At 40.4% G+C, this 21,079-nt stretch overlaps 1 protein-coding gene across 3 annotated transcripts in view; it reads left to right on the top strand.

The window, feature by feature from the left end:
- The first annotated feature begins 455 nt into the window (after nucleotides 1-455).
- ACER2 (alkaline ceramidase 2) overlaps nucleotides 456-21,079 on the top strand; it is a 50,863-nt gene continuing 30,239 nt past the window's right edge. The window contains exons 1-7 of one of the 3 annotated variants that reach the window (XR_009280764.1): nucleotides 456-616; nucleotides 6,386-6,500; nucleotides 7,946-8,087; nucleotides 11,833-11,970; nucleotides 15,876-16,013; nucleotides 16,716-16,829; nucleotides 17,607-17,710. Coding sequence is in view for 2 of the 3 variants with exons in the window: in XM_058865394.1 (XP_058721377.1) it covers nucleotides 509-616; nucleotides 6,386-6,500; nucleotides 7,946-8,087; nucleotides 11,833-11,970; nucleotides 15,876-16,013; nucleotides 16,716-16,902 (828 nt within the window). In the remaining variant the exon portion in view is untranslated. Of the gene's footprint in view, nucleotides 617-6,385; nucleotides 6,501-7,945; nucleotides 8,088-11,832; nucleotides 11,971-15,875; nucleotides 16,014-16,715; nucleotides 19,980-21,079 lie in introns of those variants that run through there. The other 2 variants (XM_058865395.1, XM_058865394.1) reach the window with 2 other exon arrangements.

Below are 21,079 nucleotides of genomic sequence, written 5' to 3'. Positions count from 1 at the left end.
CTTAAACTAAAACACAGGGAGTTTCACCTTAACATGAAGAATTTCTTTACACTGAGGGTGGCAGAGCACTGGGACAGCTGCCCGGGGAGGCTGTGGAGTGTCTCCGTGGAGACACTCAAAACCCCCCTGGACGTGTTCCTGTGTCACCAGCTTTAGGTGACCCTGCCTTGGCAGGGGGGTTGGACTGGATGATCTCCAGAGATCCATTCTACATAACAGTTCTGTGATTCTGTGTGAGATATCTCTAAGCACAAGGGAGGCGAGCGTGGGCCTGTGGAGCAGTTGGCTGCTCAAACCCGCCGGGGAGCTGGCGGTCCCACCGCCCGGCACCTTCGGGACAGGCGCAGGAACCCCAAGCGGAGGGGAGCCCCGCGACCTCCGCCCGTGGAGGGCCGGCCCGCGGCCGCCCCGCCCCTTGCGCGGGCCGCGGGGGGGAGGCGGGGCGGCGGCGCGGTCACCGCCCCGCAGCGCCGCCGGGCAGGGCCGGAGCGGCGGCTGGGCGGGCGCGATGGGCGCGCTGCTGTGGTGGGACCCGCTGAGAGCCGGCAGCTCGGAGGTGGACTGGTGCGAGGACAACTATACCATCGTGCCCGCCATCGCCGAGTTCTACAACACGGTGCGTACGGCGGCGGTGCCCGGTGGAGCGGGAGCGGCGGCCGCCTCGGCGCCGGGGGACTGCCGGTGGGCGAGCGTGCGGCGGCGGGCAGGTCCCGGGGAGCCCCTGCTGCTTGCCAGCTCCGTCTCCTGCGGGGTTTTCTTGGGATTGTAGCATGCTCTCCAATGGCTGTCGACTTCTTCTCCTTCGGTTGCTGGCGTGCTTAAAAATTAGGCATTTTTACCTAGTTTTTCAGGTATGAAATGGGGAGGTTTACTAGTCATACTGCTACCGGTAAGTAGTGTGTAGCAGGCCCTGTCCTTGTCTTTGTCGAGACTTGTGGTGGCCAAGCACCGAATTTTTGGTGCTAGATTGCCGTGGTCTAGTACCCATTTGCACAAACAGGTGTCAGCACCTTGATGGGTGTGCACAGCAGGGATGGGTCAAGATAAAAAAGTACCTTGGTGTTTGAAGGCAAAACTGGGTTTCTCCCAAACTTGTTTGGCTCCAGGAAGGCAAAGCTTTCATGGAGAGTCTGCCTTTAGGTTGCAGGATGAAGTCAGGGGTGTATTTTTGGAAGAGGAGGAGGTATCTGTTTAAAAGAGCAACTGAAGAATGGAATGAGAGGGAAGAGGAATAACAGATAAGAGGAATATATTAGTTGCTATATTCTTTACACTTAGTCATGGTTTACCCCCCAGTCTTCTCTCATCTTTCCAGACCTTTCAGCTGCTGGAGAGAACTTAAAAAAACAACCACAGTAGCAGAGCCAGACTGCCCTATACCTTTTAGCTTTCTGCCCTGTACCACACAGCTTGGAAAGGGAGCCATGCTCCTGATATCCTCTTGATGTAAAGAATGGCAGTGACAGATCCATTAGAATGAGATAATCCATTGGGCTTTTGGGTAGTTTACCCTTCCATGAAAATCACCTGTCCATGAGCAAACCTGCAGATGCTGTTTTCTGTTCTATAGGAGGTGGTGTGTGCGCAGATGAGGAGCTGGAGCTTCTACTTTGCCTCTTTTATATTTTAAAGTGTACAGGGCTTTTTTTTTCCCAAATTCTATCCTCTTTCCCTTTCAAGCCGTGTTTTTTTGACTGACGATACGTAGTGGAAGAAGAAGTAGGTGTCTGGCTTCCCCTACTAGAGTTTGTATCCTAGGAGGTTCTGCACATACAGAGCAAGTAATTCTATGGTGAACTGTATACATTGCTAACTTGTTTTTTTCTTGTGCTTAGTTGCCAAGGTCCTAAAGATGGCGGCTGGTCTGTGCCACTGAAGAATTTTGAGGGTGTGTGAGGGAAATTGTTGGCTTTTTTTGTGTGTCTGATGTCACTGTGTAAGAACCAAAAACAAAGGGAGGAAAAGGTCGGGATAAACAAGTTTTCGAAGACAGCAAATGTGATTTGTAGCCAGCTACACAGGGGGATGGGTATCCTTCTTCTGTATGTGCTGGCTCAGTCTGGGGTAGAGTGAATTTTCCTCATAGGAATGGGTATGGGGCTATGTTTTGTGTTGGAAACAGTGTTAATAACTCAGGCGTGTCTTCATTACTTCTAAGCAGGGCTTATTCAAGCCTTTTCTGCTTCTCACCTCACCCGACTAGCAAGTGGGCTGGGGGTGCAGAAAACTTTTGGAGGGGACACGGCTGGGACAGCTGATTCCAGCTGACTCAGTGGATTTGCCAGGCTATAGGTATGGTGTCATGATCAGAATGTAGAGCTGCAGGAAGGAGAAGGAAGCAGTTGGGGCCTTTAGGGTGGTGGTGTTTGTCTTCTCAAGTCACTCTTCCATGTGATGGGGCCCTGCTTTCCTGGAGATGGGGAACATATGCCTGTCCATGGGGAGTGCTGAATGAATCCCTTATTTCACTTTGTGTGAACAGCTCGTGTTTTCCCTATTGAACTGTTATTATCTTAACCCCCACAAGTTCTCTCACATTTACCTTTCTGATTTTCTCCCCCATCCTGCTGTGAAGGGAGTGGGCAAACAGCTAAGTATTGCTTAGTTGATTTGTGGGGTTAAATCACAACACAGTACTGAGCTGATTAGCAGTAGTATAGAAGCTTGCCAAAATGCTAGAAGATACTCTTGTGTCCAGATGAATAACTGAGGCTTCAGACGGGTCGACAGACACAGAAGTTTGCCCTAAAGCCTGCTGTGTCGTGGCAGCTGTATACAGATCTAAGCTGTACAGTGAAAGGGGAGGAAAAAAAGAGACAATGTTGGGGGTAGTCATGTTTAGGTTCTCTTCGGTTATCCCAAATCATTGTTAGGGCTTGAGTTCTGTATTAGGAACTTCTGAAAAAACACTGAATTGCAGTGGATCGAAGGGGTTATGCAACTGTGTCCTCAAAAAAACCAGATCCTTACAGGACAGTTATGAAGTTTTGGCCCTATGCTAAAAGTTCCTTAGGTGGCATCTAAATTTTATTCCTTCTAGGGGGAGTTTGTTCTGACTGATTCAAACTCTTGAAGAGCTAGGAAGCACTCTCCAGCAGACCTGAATCTGACATCTGGGTCATTAAGCTTTAGATTAATACCTTGTTAATCCACATTTTAAATTGCCACAGCTGAGGTCAGAGTTGTGGTTGAGGCCTCACAATATTCACGTATGCACAAAGCTGTAGCAGCTTATCTGAAACATATTTTTTTTAAAAAAAATTATTCTGGTGGGACTTAAACCGAAGCACTCAACTGATTTAGTTGAGATTAAATCAGTAGGAGAAATCTGTTCAGAGGTGTTCTCTAAATTGATCAGACCAATTTTCTAAAACATAAACAGGCTAGGGGTAACATGACTTTTGTCTAGCTAAAGTGATTCAGGTCTTACACTTTTTCAGTAAAGAGGCCACAAAACACTGTAGCTCAGATTGAAGGAATAGCTTTAAAAAAAACCTTTTTTTTTCTTTTTTTTTCTTCTGAAATGAATAAAGTGTGCTGATGTGGTGTAACCCTACTTCAGACCATAAGAAATGCCTCCATGTGATCAAAATAATCTTCCCTGTGAAGAGGTATTTACAAAATAAAAGATACTGCTTATGTTTTAAATACCTGAAGAGAGTATTTTTTCTTTTCCTGTTGGCTGGGAAAGTCAATACCTAGCAATTCAATATGTTGCATGTAGTTATTGTAATTTCCATTTATGAAGGGAATTGCCAGGGTTTTATTATTCTTCTTTTGTCCCCTAGTGGCATGGAAATAAAAGTTTTAAAAAGTTAAGAGGCAATCTCAAGAGTTTGACACAATGCTTGTGCTCTCCCTACAGCATCTTTTTTTGCCACTGAAGAGTTTTAGTGTATGTGAATGTGATGTTTAGGTACTAGGATATGGAGAATACACAACCTCTGATGTTACTGGGAGCTGCTTTAGTCCAGTTTTTCTTTCTGCTCAGGAAGACATGGTACAGTAGGCTTCTGTGGTAGTTGAATGCTGCAGCTGCTCTCTGGGAGTTGTAACCAATAGTGACAAACACATGAGCTTTGGTACAACTGCAGGAAACAAACTGTGTCAAGACTTCACACAGATGTGAGTGAAGTTGCATGATCATGATCTAAGGAAGCCCATTCTCTGTGTCCTGTGGGCCTATGTCCTGAATTTCTATAATATAATTAATTAGCTGAAAATTAAAACTAAAGGTCCAGAATTGCATGAAGCCAAAAGAATGGAGTGTTACTGAAGGGCTATTTGCCTATTTTCCAGAGCTGTAACATTTAATTATTGCCTTTTGCAGATGCAGAACTCTGAAGTACTACTGATGTAATTTTTTGCACTTATCATAGCTATCAAAGTATTTGAATTGTACATTTCCAAATCATGGGGGCTAATTGTGTAATAACATAAAAAATGCACATACAGCGTATTTTCTGCAGCCATACTTTCTGAAGCAATGCTTTAATATTGAAATTTTTAGTACTACAGTTATTTCAGCTTCTGAGATGTTAGGAAATCCTCCTGATGGCCACACAAAGAGTGTAAGTCATGCTCAGGCTCCAGTTTGCAAGGGATTTCTTGCATTTGCAGACAGGACCTTAGCATGAGTGGGAGTTCACTGCCAGAGAAGCAGTACCATAGCACAGAAGTGCTCCCTTGTTGGCTAATCACTTGTATAAATCTACATTGCTACAGCTGTGGTAAGTAGATCTAGTGTGTCCTTTATCATCTTGTTCCTAGGTGGAATAAGAACTTTCTAGCCAAATTTTGATTGACTGTGTTCACCTGATCTGATTTTCTGCATTGGTCGGTTTCAGCTGTAGAGATGGAAAAGTTTACTTCCTAACCACTTGGTTTGTAATCACCTATTTTCGCTCCTTGAAACTTCCCTGTGGCCTAAAGGTGTATAAAAACCTAAAATGCATAAAGCATTCCCACGCCCCCAGAGGACTTGTTCATATTCCTTCATCCCTGCTGTCACTGTATATGCTTCCTACCTGCTTTGGAGTGAGGGAAGCAGGTATGTTTCCTGTTCTGTGTATGTACCAACACATCAGGCACTGGAATCCTGGTCCATGACTGTATTCACAACTTTGCTGGCAGTCTCTGCTGCAGGGAGACCGTGTGGGTTTTTTTGTGAATGAAAGTGGCTCAGGTAAACCTGTTTTGTTGAATGTGTAGGTTGCTTTACATGAGTTAAAACAACTTGATCTGCCTCTTAAAATCTTTTCTTGGATCATGTTAAGAGGTTGACAACAGTAGCTGAATGAAAAAATTCCTACATTATTCTTGAATTATTTCTGCACTGGATTTTCATTATTGTAGGTACAAGTTTGTAAGTCTCTGTGAAGAGACAGTCTGTCCCAATGGAATGTTCTTGACCCAGAGTAATTTTCTACATTAGCTTCAGAGTAGTATTGCTGGGTGTGATTGTCTCTTGTGCTTGGGCTAAGCAGGAAAACATTAAAAAGTGGAGGCTGGACACCCCTCCTGTCCTTTGGCCCATTGTGAAGCATCACCATAGTATTTTTATGACTTCTCAGTTGCTGTGCCGTGGCTGGCCCTCAGCATTGGCAGCTCCTGGAAAGAGCCGAGTGATCATTACTGCAATGACAGTTCCTGCCAGTTTATAGTAAAGTGCTTTCAATATCTACAGAATCATACTTTAGGCTGTTTGTAAGCAAGAAAAAACAGAAAACATGCCTTCATTCAAATCATACATATACATTTAAAAAAAACCTACCAGCAATCTGAATTATAGCCTTTCTACCTTCCTATTACTAGTTTTCAATCATGTTTTGTAGTGGAGAACCAAGGGAAAAAATTGAAGTGTAAAAGGACTTAAAATTCTAGGCTCTCTTTACCCTGCACAAAAAGGGTTCTAACTCTTTTAGCCTAGCATATTTCAGCCCTTCCAGACAGCAACTATTGCTCAGTAAATTGACTTCCAGAAAGCTTGTCTAGCTCTGCCTAATGCTTCTAGTGCTTTTTCCATGTTAGGCTTGATAGCCATTGAGAGGGCAGGTCACTGGTCTCAATAGCTTGATCTTGTACACTTTCTGAATTGCCACAGTCTTGAATGTAGGTTCTCAATAAAACTCCTTTGTGAATTGACTTGAATTAACTAGCTACCTTTTACATGGCTGAAAGTTTTTATGCTGTTACTAATTTAATGACGTTAAACAAAACAAGCTGATGCTTTTGCAAAAAGCAAAAGCATAGGCAGAAACAGGGATGTCATAATTTGTTGAGCTGGGGCTTCACTGAATGCTAAAATGTTATTATAGAAAGCCTATGGATATTTAAGATTTGTTTATTTTCTGTCTTTGTGAGACTGTTTGTTTTTTTCTCCTAGATAAGCAACGTCTTGTTTTTCGTTTTACCGCCCATATGTATGTGCTTGTTCCGTCAGTATGCAATCTGCTTCAACAGTGGAATATATTTAATATGGATTCTGCTAGTCGTGGTTGGTAAGTTGATTACTCTGCGTTTGCCAATTCATGTGTGAACTGAGAGAGGACACCAGTTTTTCCTACTAGTACTTAACTGTTTTTTAAAACAAAGCAATCCTGACATCTGTGGAAGAATTTGCTTGTACTTGGTTAAAGCCAAAGCAGCCATAGTTTCCGTAGGGAAAATGCCTTTTCAAACTCAGTTTGGTGGGAATTTTGACCATAGTTCTGTTCCCTTTCAATCCTTCCTTGCATACTTTCTTTTTTATGTGTTTGGGTGTTAGAACCCTGCCCACAGAGAATTTCAGGCTTTCTCTGCTGACAGACACTAACCCACAAGAGAACACTGTATTTAACCTGAAGCCATAGAAAAAGCTTCCAAAATTAAATGATAGAGCTAAAAATGTGAGTATGTAGTTTAAATGAAAGTGTGTTATATCACATAGCAGAAAATTTAGTGTTTAAAGTTTTGAGATATAGTAATACATATGTAGCAAGATGAAAGTTTTAGGGCATAAGCTTGTCTTGCTTTTTCACCTTCTTCATGGGTTTGGGTGATATTGTGTAATAGAGTAGAATAATCTGCAGTGTGGAAGACAGGTATTTAGTTATTGAGTTAAAAGTAAAAATAAACTAGTTAGCATTTTATAATTGAGTGGTTTACACTTAAAAAACCTTGTAGAAAAAGATCTAAGGCTCCACTTCTAGTTTATTAGGTTAGTATGCTAAAAGACTCACAGTTTGTGAAAATAAAACATAGATAAAAAATAATAAACATCTCTGATTCCAAACAGGAATACTGTCTCTTGCTCATTAATCTCAACCCTAAAAAAAAAGAACCACACAACATTTTACACTTGGGTTTACTCAGTCAGTAATCAGTGCTGACCTTCTTTGCTTAAATGAGAGCTGAAATGCCAGTGCAACTCAAGAGAGGAGTAGGGTTTTCATTGTACTGAGAAGCACAAAGATGTAGATGTGAGATTCTGAAGTTTATTCATTCCTGGAGGCACGTCAAGGGGATCAGAGCCCTCTGGGGTAGTGTGACAATTTCCACCTGTAAATCTGTATCGTGGAGCAGTAATCAGATGCTGCTTTTTTTCTTTGTCTTACCCATTCTTGTGCTATTGAGAAAATTCTGAAGCAGCATTTGGCATTCATTTCTTAATTTGTTTTGCTTTACACTTTTCCACCTGATGTTTCTTCATGTACGTCTTTTCTAGTAGAAGCTGTCATTTTTAGCTGCTACTTTTGTAACGTACTTTTGTAGTGTACTTTTCTTCATTATTAAAAAGCATATGATGACTTGGATTGCCTCTTAGTAAAGTTGGTGGTTTTTATAACCTTTTCTAGATCAAATGGTAGCTACCATTTCCTGTGAAGTTCTGAGCATAAGCAGGGAGTTTCAGTCTATTACAGTACTGCAGCTGTTCATAATACTGTCTCTTGATTCATTCTTCCAGGAATTGGATCTGTTTATTTTCACGCCACCCTCAGTTTTTTAGGCCAGATGCTGGATGAGCTGGCCATTCTCTGGGTTCTGATGTGTGCTCTTGCCATGTGGTTCCCTAGGAGATACCTGCCTAGAGTTTTTCGAAATGACAGGTAATCATAAAATGATACGTGTACACTTCAATGTTTTTTGAAACTTCTTGTGCTAACACCTAAACATACACATAATGGCACCAAGTTATCAACCTTACCACTATCACTGCTATTTTTTCTTAGTCCACTCTCTTCCAGTTGCATGTATCTCAATCAGCCCATTTTGTTCAAAATTCCTGAGTCAGCAGTTGCTCAGAATGGGATTTGTGTCCTGTAACTTTAGGTGATGAGATGAGATTACTTGCTTCTGTGATTGTCTGTTCTGGTCGATTCTAGGGAGACTATTATATAACTTACAGCTAGGAGAAGCCATCTTTCAGTCTTCCTTTTGTATATCCTGAAGTGTACATACAAGTGAACCTATGGAAGTCAGTTGATTGTTCATCTGAATTTTTAAAACAGTGGTCAAGGATGGTGTTTAGGTATTCCAAAATGAAGTGTTTATTTAGAAACCTATTGTTGTAAAGTGATTCTTTTCTTTCCCTTGCAGGTTTAAAAAAATACATTATAGCCAGTTTAAATCATTTGGTTGTGGTTTGTCCCCTATAAAAGGATTGTGTTGTTCTTTTATGCAGTAAAGAGGTTGAGGTAATGGAGAGGCTTGAATTGCAGCATCAGTGTTGTTCTCTCTGAAGATTGCTAAGGCTGCTGCTTTTTGCCCTCTTTCACTGTTACTCTGCAGGAATTTTTTGAGTTTGTTTGTTTGATTGTTGGGGGGTTTGTATGTTTGTTTCTGGACAGTATGCCAGATTAGAAGGTGCTAATGCATGGAGAAAAGTTTGGTGCCTGGACTGACTATACCTCAAAATAACTTGCACTGGGTAGAGTGTACCTTTAATTACTGTATACAGCCTATGTGCATGGCCCACTTCTCTTCAATGTCTTCATGAATTACCCACACTTGGACCCAGGACTGGAAGGAATACTAAGTTTAATCACCACACAAAATTGGGAGGAGCTGTTAAATCCCTTGACGGCAGAGGCCTCCACAAATGAGAGCAATCATGATCCTGGGTTCAACAAGGGAAAGTGCTGGATTCTGGGATGGGGCAACCCTGGATGTTTGGACAGACTGGGAAATGAGATGCTGGAAAGCAGTGCCATGGAAGGGGACCTGGGGGTCCTGGTCAATGGAAAGCTGAACATGAGCCAGCAGCGCCCTGGCAGCCAGGAGGGACAACCCTGTCCTGGGGGACATCAGGCACAGCATCACCAGCGGGGCAAGGGAGGGGATTGTCCTGCTCTGCTCTGAGCTGGGACAGCCTCACCTCCAGTGCTGGGGGCAGTTCTGGGTGCCACAACATCAGAAATATATCAAACTGTTAGAGAGTATCCAAAGGAGGAAAAGGAAGATGGTGAAGGATCTGGAGGGGAAGCTGTAAGAGAAGTGGCTGAGATCACTTGGTTTGTTCATTTTGGTGAAGAGGAGATTGAGGGGAGACCTCATTGCAGTCTTCAACACCCTAATGAGGGGAAGGGAAGGCGCAGGAACCAGTCTCTTCTCTGTGCTGACCAGTGACAGGACCTGAGGGAATGGCTTGAAGCTGAGTCAGGGGTGGTTTATGTTGGATGTTAGATAAAGATTCTTCACCCAGAGGGTGGCTGGAAACCAGAACAGCTCCCAGGGGAGTGGTTACAGCACCAGCCTGACAGAGCTCAAGAAGCGTTCAGACTGCTCTGAGGCGCATAGTGTGACTCTTGGGGATAGTGCTGTGCAGGGCTAGAAATTTGAGATGTTGATCCATCTGTGCCTTCCAACTCAGCATGTTCTATCATTCTCTGTGGTTTAATGGCTTTGTTGCATTGGTCTAAATTTAGTAATTCTGCATGTTACAGCAGTGTTATTATAGAACATTGTCAACAAGCTTTACTGATGTCTTTTGGTTTATGGTGTGACTCTTAGATGTCCAGTTCGAGTGAAGAATTCAGAGCGCTTAATTTATGTGTAATTTATGTAAATCCTGTAAATTAGCCCTCAGATGCCTAGAGGTTCCATTTTGTCCATTAGTTTCTTCTGATTTTGCAGGGTAGGTTCATAGTATGGATCAAGATGTTAAACTATTGGGTTCTAAAGGAATAACAACACTTTTGGGGTGAAATACTGTTTCTGTTTAACTTTGTGCTAAAACTGTAAATACTGAGAATAAAGTTCCTATTGTATCCTTCCACTTCTCAGAGAATGTGTCAAGACAGTTACTTTTTAGGGAAGATCTTGATTCCTTTCTGAAGTGTGCAGACACTGGGCAATGAACCTGTGTTGATTTGAAAGCAAACCAGCAGAAGGAATTAACTCCACATAAATACCTTGAGAGCCATTCCAAGTCAGACTTACCATTTAACAGAAAAAATTTGCAGTGAAGAAGATAGTACAGAAATGCTGGCTCAAACTGACAAAGTCAGAATATGCCTAGACACCCTGTTGGTCAGGGTGGTGGCAGCAGTCCGATTGGAGTGATGGATGTGGTCTTGTCAAAGCAGTGATCCTGTAGAAAGGTCTAGTCCTTCTCTGGAGTTGTGGTTATTGAGGGCTCTTGTCCTCTGGGAATCCAGTGGTGGTATTGTGGTATCCCAAGTCCCATATTATATACAGGTAGGAATGTTAGGTACCTCTCCCCAGGGTGGGGCATCTCACAAATTCTGTGACTCATTCTGGGGAATCTTTGATGGCCTATGAGCAGAGATGGCTCTGCTTTAGGCTGAGTGTGCATTGGGCAGCTGCTGCAAATGACTGACCATTAACAGCTCATCAGAAGCTGCTATAGGTGGTGATAGAACACATACCTTACATTGTAATCCAAGACAAGACCCTAACCTAGAACATATTTAGTTAATACTTTTAAATTTTTTGCTTTGCCTGACTAATCCTTTAGTATTATGTCTACTGTGTGCTCACAGCTGTACTCTTCCCTTTCTTCATCCTCATCACACTTTGAATTTTCAATGCCGAAAATGTTATTATCTATGATGACAAATTTGTGATGTATTTATTCATTAAGACATTCATGTTGGATCAGAACTTCCTACTTAAGTAACTTGTTGCTTTCCAGCAGAAAGAAACACTTTAAAGCAAAAGGCAAATGGAATGAGCCTAGGTGAAGGTAATGACATTTGTGGCCATGGAATGTTACTGTAGAAATATATTGAGATCCTCCTTCAAACATAGAAGTCCATCCTTGGACAACAATTGTTTTAAAAGGCTATGGTCCAGTAGTTAAAAGGCAGTGCAGTGATCCTCTTCCTGCCATAGCCCAGCTATAGGACTGAATGTGGATTGTTTGAATTGCAAACCTGAAGTTTAAACAACAGTTAACATATATTTAATTTAAATGTTGTCAGGCTGTCTACATAGGGCACAATAGTGATTTCGTATTTGCTAAGAATATACCAAATCTTAGTCTTATAAAAAAGTCTGGGAATTTCTTACCTTTTGAAGTTGATTAAGGAAATGTTCTAACTTAGCATGTCAGTTTCAGTATCTTTGAAGGCTCTAAAGAGATAAAGGAAAGTAAAGCAGACTGTAACATAACTCTACAAGTTAGGGCATTAGCAATAAGAAAATATTCTAAAAATCCGTGTTACAAGCTTGAAGAATGATGAGACAGAACATTTCTGAGGAAGTACAGTGCTGTGTGTAGAGGTAGACCTAAATTTTGTTACATTATTAAGATAACGTTGAAATTTCTGGGTTTAGTAATTTAAAGTTTTGAATCAAAAGCAGTTTTTCTGCCCATATAAATTCTTTCAGGAGCCGATTTAAAGCTGCTGTGGGTGTCCTGTCTGGAATTACCACCTGCCTGGCCTTCATTAAGCCTGCCATTAACAACATCTCGCTAATGACACTGGGAGTTCCCTGCACAGCTTTGCTCATTGCTGAGTTGAAGAGGTAAGTAGAATGCTTCTGAATGCAGGCAGTGTTGCCTTCTCAGATCCTTAGGATACTGTGAGATGATATACTAGATCTGGCTTTAGTGCTTGTGACAACAGATCAGAAATTCTTCTACTGCATACAAGAGCAAATCTAATATAAATTTGCTTGGCAGTTCAGACATTTTTTTACAAGGATTTTTACAAGGATTTGTTTTTCCTAGGACATTATAATAGGTCACATATTTTCTGTGTTCTTGCAACATACCTCTTGCTGCAGCCTGATTTAACTCAAACTTGTTTATTTATTGTGAAATTAGGGCCCAGGTTTCGCTTTATGGACAGCATTTTTTCTGTATAGTGTGCATAAGGGTGAGGTGATGGCATGGTTGCAGTCTGGATGCTAGTGGGAATGTGAAGCAAGGCCCAAGCACATGTGGAAGATGTTCCAACTCCCAAAGTCGTACTGTGAGTCTTGCATGACTTTGTTGTCTGATATGAAAAATATGATGGAGTCAGGGCAACAAAGATAAGGCTAATCACTACATTTTGGAGGATAGGTGTTAGTCAAGGCTGTAGAAATCTAATAAAACTAGAATGCAGATAGAGAAGAACCTGAGACAAATTTTCACGTTTTAGACAGTTATTCTGTTATAGTGATACCAGCAGCTGTCCAGAGACTTTTTTTAATCTCTACACTCAATGCAAAAAGGACTGGAGGAGTACTAGCATTTCAACTTGTCTTTCTCCAATGTCTGAAAGATTTTAAAACTTACACTTGCTCTTATATGTTGCATATGTCCATCAAAACGAGTTAGAGCAAAATGTCTTCATTCTGATTGTGTCTCTTAGAGTAGAGATTTTTCTGTTTGCTACATTACCCTGATCTGCCACTGCTATACAATGGAAGCCCCTCCAAACAATGTTTTGTAAAGGTGTTCATGAGTCTTCTCATTAGACATCTTTCCGTGTATTTCTGTGGTCAAAGACACTTGGAAAAAGCACACAAATTAGTTGTGGACAAGGTCAGTAGTGGAACAATAATGGTAGTGTCTCATTTTGATGACAGCACGAAGGAGCTACTGACAGAGCAAAGGCACATCTGGTTGTAGCATTGGATAGTCTGTGAATTGTCTGTCAGTTCTGTATCAGTTTTCCAGGCATGAGCTCCTGAGAAACTTGAAAGAACAAATTGCTAGTGTCTCCTAAGTTTGAGTACTGTTGTTTCAAATCTAGGAATTGGTATGCCTACTGGTATTTGTTTTTTAAAACTTTCTGCAGGGTCATTCTCCTGGTTTGGGACAGATTTGGGAGGAAATCCAGCATCATAAAGTCACCCTAGGACAGTCATATGTTACTAAAATGTCTGGAGTTTCCCAGTCTTTTTTTTTTAGAGAGAGAATTAAGGACACAGACGGACCTTCATTTTCAATTGCTGAATAAAAAGAGACCAGGAGTGATATAGGACCCTCTCTATTTGTGCATTGGGATGGTTTAATACTGCTGATATTTGTGGATTAATTTCTAAGTTAAAAGGCAAATAAAAAACTTCTAAGCTATGCTGATCCTTTCAAAGTGTAAAGGGTTACATTCTTGTAAAGTGAGAGGTAAGGAGTCATCTCATCCCCTTTTGCAGGGGGAAAACTAAGCATTTTTTAAAAGGTTTGATATTTTTCCATTCTGTGCTACCATAGCCAGGAGGGGATTTCACATCCAAGTCTGGCAGTCTGCAGTGGAAATTTTTCTGTGAAATAAATATTTGGGGAAGAAAGGAGAAGTTGCTTCTGTTCCATGCTGAAGTTTTTCATATTTTAGACCAAAATTCCTTGTTGTTAATCCTATTCTAGGCTGTGTCAATTTTGTACAGAATTCTGGGGAATCAGAACCACTGTGTTTTCAAACAAAAGTTTTCTGCTTAATGTTTGTCTTTGATGAGGAGATAACATTGTCACAAAAGAGCATTACATTCTTAGATGTGGGCCTGGTAAAGTGTATGACTAGGAAGTATTGTGGGTAGGAGGTGATCAAAAGAGCAAAAGATAGTCAAGTGTCCTTGAAAGACAAAGAAATTTTTAAACTTCATTCTCATTTTTGTCACAACAAATCCATTCCTGTGTTTCTTAGAAAAAAAAAGAAAAAGCTTTACTAGAAGATGGTATCAATGGGAAGGTGGATGTGTATCCTTTGATTTTCCTAGTCCAAACCCTTGAGATTATAATCCCATCAAATTAGTAGCTATTTAGGGAGTTACCATCAGGAATATAACTTCTTCCATGTGCAGATAGATGCTAGAATATTGTTGCTCAGCTGACTTCTGAGCCTTGAACAGTGAAGGTTTACCTTAGTTTCTGGTTTGACCATTATTATTTGATTCTTCTACTAGAAATCTGACTGTGGGGGGAGCCTTTCTTCATTATTGCAGATTCCTTTATACCCTTGACTAGAAGGTTAAGCTAGTTGAAAGTTTAAAATATTCCTTAGGCTAGAAAGGGAGATACCAGTGTAAAATTCAATCAATCAACATTGCACTGGTTTGAAGAAAACTTGGAATGCTTTTTTGGGGGTTTCAAGACATTAGAAGATAATGCTGCTGGAAGCGTGTATTTAAGTGTCCCTTAAATAGCAAATTTAAGGGACTGGACACTCCAGCAAAGACTGGAGCACACAAGTGTTTGCAAAAATGCTGATATTTGAATAACTGTTTTTTGTTAAACAGGGAACACTGTGCATTGTGTAGACGAAAGGGGAAATAGAAGTGCAAGATCTGTGGGATTCAGTTTCTTTCCGAATAGAGTACTACAGGATCAGGGCAGCATGAATTTATCTTTTAGACCTTCAGCTAACAACTTCTGTTTTAGTTCTGGTCAGTGTCCATGTCTGTTGAGAAATAAAAGAAAAGCTACATGTCCATGGTGGTATTTGCATTACATCTCTTTGTTGTGGTAAAAGCTGTGGCTTTGCAGTCTCCTGCTTCCTCAGCAAGTATGTCCTCACCCCGTCTGAAGCACAGTTACTGCAGAAACTGATGGGCGGATCATGATCTCAGAAAACACAGGAGTATTGGAGAGATCAGCAGGCTGTGCTCTTCTTAGTGTGATCTTTCTGCTTTAAAGTAGTCCTTTGCAGAGTACCCTACGATATCTAGACTTAAGTTTATAAAAATAATTTCCAGTGGTGGTGGTACTGAGCCAACCTGTCATTATAGTCTGTACCATTGCTATGGCAGATCTTGCACTGGGTAAGTAAGCCTTCAGTTTTCCTTTGAAACCTTGAATTCTTTGAACCATGCAGGGTAAATGCCTTTTCCTCTTGGTATTCAGGTAGTCAGGTCCTGACTAAAGGAGTTCTTAAAGTTTGAGTCCAAACCTATTATCTTTAATGGGATGCAGTTGCATGTTTATCTTCTTCAGACATGTCCAGGAAAGCCTCATATTCTTAATACACACACCCTTTCCTTTGTCAGAACACGCAAGTACTCATCTCAGTGATGTTGTTTTATCCGTCAAATAAACAAAATTGATTCATATGCGTATCTACTTAGGTATATGGTTTAGTGCTGTTGGGAACTGTAGCACCTCTCACTGAGGAATATAAATGCCTTAGCATTAACAGAAGTCTTTATACAGTACAAATACAAACAAATCTGAGCATTTGCTGCATGGCTAGTTGTTTAATCACTAATTACACCCCTCCCTAGGTATAGGAATAATTTGATGTTTACCCACCATTGGTACAATGGGATTTAAGATTATACCCAAAATACAGCTACTGATAAAAAGGTTTGTTTTGTTACCTCACCTCCGCCTTGCATTAGAGCCAGACTTACTGTAAACGAAGTTCATCTGTTAAGGACATTTATAGTGGAGTTGTTATAATGATATGTGTCTGGTATTGTTTTATAACTATTTATGTTTTTCTCCTTAGGTGTGAAAACCTGCGTGTATACAAACTGGGTCTCTTTTCGGGTCTTTGGTGGATGCTAGCACTTTTCTGCTGGATCAGTGACAAAGTGTTTTGTGAGATCTGGTCCTCATTTAACTTTCCCTATTTGCACTGTGTATGGTACGTGTTGTGTATAAAGTCCAGAATTTAATTCAAATGTGATCCATCCTCATCACATTACCCTTCTGTGCTGCTTGGTGGCTATTTCTGGTTAGTTCTAGACAGAATTAATGGTAAGATTTTACAAGCCCATAACAAGTCGTGTGCTACTCAGGGTGGTGGATTTAGGAATCTCTTTGGCCTGATTGTCTTAAGCCACTAGGTTCATTAATTGTAACGGAATTCCTTGCCATACTGGTTACTAAAAACCATAGCTGTGACTATGAAAACTTAAACTGCCATTGATAATGATGGTAATCCTCGTGATGAATGAGGATTAGTGATTAATTAATGATGGTGAAGTGGAGGAGCAGTGGAGGGCTTTGATCCCTTTTCTCTTTTACCACTCAGCAAATCATAGTTACTTATTTGAGGTGCCATCTCAGATTTCTGCACATACCTGACAAGTGTAGAGAAGCCAAAAAGCTGGAGCCTATTTAGACCAGGGATAAACTACAGTTTTATAGTTTTCCTTGCACTCTATATTCTTTGCCTCCATGCAATGGACAGACAGCAATGCTATGGGGGGCTTGTGATAAGATGGTGAAGGACAGACTGATTGTAAAGTATGATGATACAGTTGATTGCTTTACTGAATTTATATTACTGATTCTTTTTTTCCTTCCTTTTTTTTTTTTTTTCTTTCTTGCCATATATTCTCAGGCACATTTTGATTTGCCTTGCGGCATATCTGGGATGTGTCTGCTTTGCTTACTTCGATGCTGTCTCTGAGATCCCTGAGCAGGGCCCTGTCATAAAGTTCTGGCCCAGTGAAAGGTGGGCATTCATTGGAGTTCCCTATGTCACCCTCCTCTGCGCACACAAAAAAACATCTGTGAAGATTACATGAAGTTGGACGCCATGGAATGGGGATGGATTTTCAATTTATATTCCAGCAAAGACAATATTTATATAATGATAAGTTACTAGTGTTGTATTTTCTCTTCTTCCTAAGATAGGCAGCACTTCAAGTGTCATAGGAAGAGAACGGAAGTGTGTTCATTCCTCTCTGAAGAAGAGAGAGGAAGCAAGAACATGGGGGCACTTGAGCACTAAAGTAACAAAATGGCTTCTTTGTTTTTTGCACTGTGTTTTTGATGTAGCATTTCTCTTGATAAAAGCTCTTTTCAAATACCAGGATCAAGGAATGATCTTTTTGTAGTAGGTCACCTTTGGTGCTTGATCCACTTCTTTTGTAACTTTCTTTGCAAAAGAAGGCAGTCCAAGATGCCTACATGCCATCCTGTGTCCTTAGCTCTGATTTTGCTGCATTTACACATGGCCACAAGAGTGTGCTCGAAGTCCGTGCTATTCCCAGCCTGGTGTGGCACCAGGCTGTGCATCACTTTGGATCACAGAATACAGTGTTGCTTTCTCAAGTACAACAGGAGATGAAGCTGTAGTTTGCAGCTGGATTACTCTGTAAGTGCAATTAGGCAGTGTAAATGCAGAGGGAGCTGACAGAAGTCCCTGAAACTAGGTAAGAGTTCAAGGATTTTATTGTATTTCCACTGTCCTGTGAATACTTATATGCTGCATATTTCCTTCTTGCAGAAATGTTACAGAAATCCCTCTCTACCTCTTGAGACATGTTTGGTCTTGAATTTGGCATTGAAGTGCTCACAGAATTGTGGACATTACCTTCAGTAAGATCTCAGGTCAGCATTGATTGACAGTGTGATTAAACTATAAAAACTCATAGGTGCCTAGCTGCATGTCTAATTTAAGAGCTGTCTTCTCACCAATGCATTGCAAAGTGATGTAAAAAATAGTCCAGTGCTCTGCTGGTTATACTTAGGAAAAAAGTAAGTAACTGCTTAAAAACCAAGCTGAAGACCTAGATTTCAGTGAGCAATGAAATGTGATATTGAGTCTTGCATTCTTGCAAAAGATTCTGATTTTCTGGGTGTTTTCAGTTCATTTTGTAAAGACAAAGGATGTTTTAGGTCCATTCAGTTTTAAGGTTATTGGTGTGGAGATTCAGGAATGGCTGTAGTTCTTGCAAGCAATTAATACAAGGCCTGTTTAAAAAAATTGTGCAAATTCCAGGAATGTTTTTCAAGTACGAGCAATTGTAGCTGCTAACAGCTGCAGTTTTGGAGAAAGAAGGGTCTACTCACTTTCCTCAGAACTCTAATATCAGACCTCTAAGTGGGATAAGGCTTTGAATGTACACTTTTATTAATGTGTCATTTCCTTTTTTAGTATTAGACCATGAAATATGATTTTCTCTTTTACCTACACGTATCATGTCATACTTGTTTTTTATCAATGCAAAAATGTACTCTATACAGTATCATCTTTATGAAAGTGGCTTTTAGCAAGAACTTTGGGCTGAATTAAATTTCAAGAGTTTAAAAACCTTTAAAACTTTTATGTTAAAATTTATGCTTAGAAAGCAAGAAGAGTATCAGTTGTATACTGATACTCTTGAAGCAAATTGTTAGTGGAGATACGACTTTTTTTTGAGACCTTCAAAATAGGTGAGTAGACTACTGTCAGATGACTGCCAAATCATAAAAGCAGCATAAAGCCTTTCCAATGGAATAGTACATATTTATACCACTTGCTAGTAGATTTGAAACATCTATTTTTTGGCACACAGTGATAAAATTTTTTATGAAATCTGTTTGTGAAAATTTATGTGGTGATGTTTGTTACTCTTTGAAACACAGCTATTTTTTTTCCTTTTCCTTCCTCTCCCCCCGATTATGAAATGCTCAGCTTCAGACACTTCTCAGGTATTAGAAGTTCTATTATTAGATCCTTATAAAGATAGGATTGCTGGCTGGAACCCAGCTAAGTTTTCTGATGCCTAACATGGTCCTACTTTGAGTAAGACTTTTTGATAGTGTTTGCTAAATTATTATGTTATGATAAATAAGTTATTTTCAGGATTGCTTGGGAACCTAATAACTGCAGACACAATGTACTATTCAAAATGACTGGAGCCTTTCTACTTTATATTTTGCTTGAAAGCCACCTCTGACTCACAGGGCTCTAGTTAATCTGCTGTCAGTTGCTGTCTTCTACTCTGCAGAGTCTGACTGCTCACAAGGAAGTAATTTTGTAATTTAAAAAATCTCAGAAGGGCATTCAGCTGTTGAAGAAGTAAATTAATGCAGATAACAGGGCAAGAATCATGTCCTGTATTTTTATTATCTAATCTCTAGCCTTTTTACCCTTTGTGGGAAATTTTGTGAACAAAGATTGCTATGTGTTGTTCAGAGCTTCACTGTAAAACTTGTTGGTGTATTCCACTGTAGCAGCAGCTTACCACTTTTAGATTTAGCTATTGCACTTTACATTAAATTAGTATTAATTTATATAACCGAAAATAGCTACACTAATTTTAAAAAATAAAATTGCATTTTTTTACAAGATTCACAGTTTTACAGATTGCACCTACACTAAAAATAATATTAGTACCCAAAGAAGAATATGATTGGCATATGGAAGGGTTTGTGCACTGGATCATACAGATTGATAGAGAATGCACAAGGAGCTGTATTACATTATATGCTGTATAAAGTGATTTATATGTGCCTGCAGGTTTTAAAGCCCCAGAATCCTTTCTTTACTGCCAGCAGGAAGTGATTTAGTTCCTAGTGCTTAGGTTTAGTTAGTATTTTAGTCTGTTTAGTGGGATGCAATACTGTGAGTGTATTGTAAATATTAACATGTGATATCCATAATTTCTTTAATGTTAAGCTTCAGGTTTTTCAAGAAAGGATGCTTATTTTTCAGTGGTGGCAAACGCTCAATTCACAGTCATTAACAACTCAAGAAGTACTGTGTAAGGAGTGGTGTGGGGTTGGGGGCTTCTTCTATCTCCATTTAAGTTTGTTTACCAAATATTTGTGGAAAATATGTAATACTTTGCAGCATTAAACTGTATTTGGAGTAAATATTGTTTGCTTTTTCATACATCATGTTTGTGGTGAAGAATGCAGCTGCCAGTATAATGCCTTGAACTATGAGGATAATTGTTTTCCTTACACAGTTATCAGTAATTCTGACTCTCAGGGGGAGGGAGACTGCATTAGATTTGAGACCATTAGTTAGTGAGATAGTGCTTACTTTGCATATCAAACTGGTTTTTGCGACCAGAACAAATACTTGAAAACTGCAAGCCTGTGAATCAACAAAGACAAGTAGCAAGAAATGGTTTAACATGAGTTGCCTGTATTTCCACAAATAGAAAAAACTGGGTCAGAGTGAGTACGTATGGGAGAACAGAGTGGGGATCTTCAGTGTATGTTATCTAAGACTGCGCTTCCAATTTAAGGGAGTGAGATTGTGGCTATATAGTAGCCTCGCACCTGCCCTTCCCCTCCTGCTTCCCGTTTACCATGGTTCCTCTCACTTCATGTAAAAGACCATTTTTGAGACATTCATGGATCTTCATAAGCAATTATAATCAAGCCGGAAATAGCTGTTGTGTGAAGGCATAGCTATAACTCAAGAATGTTACTCATTCAGAATTAATGTCTGTAGCTGCTGAAAATTCAAAAACAGCTGGTGGGTTGGCTCATACATTGTTGTGTCACTCAGTCTGCTCTTATCTGGAATTTATGGACATGGTTTCCCATGGAAACAAGAGGAGCGTCATCATACCACTGCATTTCCCTGATAGCTTCAGAGCTCCATGCTTATTTTGTCCAAATCTTACAGAGGCAAGAGCCTTGGAGGTAATTTTCTACAAACTGTGCAAAAGATGGTCAAGTAGAAAAGCCAGGTCTCTGAAACAAGCTATTGTTAAGATAATAGCAAACTTACCCAGGAAGGAAATCAAAGCAGTGCTCAGGTTCTGGATTTGCTTTCCCTGTGGCTTGTACCAGTTACAGTAGCATCCAGAGCTCCTTACACATGGAAAGAATTTCTCATGCTTCTGTTCCAGAGATAGAGGAATTACTTGTGTGACACACAGAGATCAACATTTTCCTCCAAACTTACAAGGCAGAAACTCCCCCGGGAGGTTGGTTGGCAATGTTTTGTATTGCTATACTTCAGGCTGTCAGTTAAAC

Source organism: Poecile atricapillus, chromosome Z, assembly GCF_030490865.1.
Source record: "Poecile atricapillus isolate bPoeAtr1 chromosome Z, bPoeAtr1.hap1, whole genome shotgun sequence".
Classification (NCBI taxonomy): domain Eukaryota; kingdom Metazoa; phylum Chordata; class Aves; order Passeriformes; family Paridae; genus Poecile; species Poecile atricapillus.
Note: the sequence above shows the minus strand (reverse complement) of the source record. Positions and strands in the feature narration are given on the sequence as shown.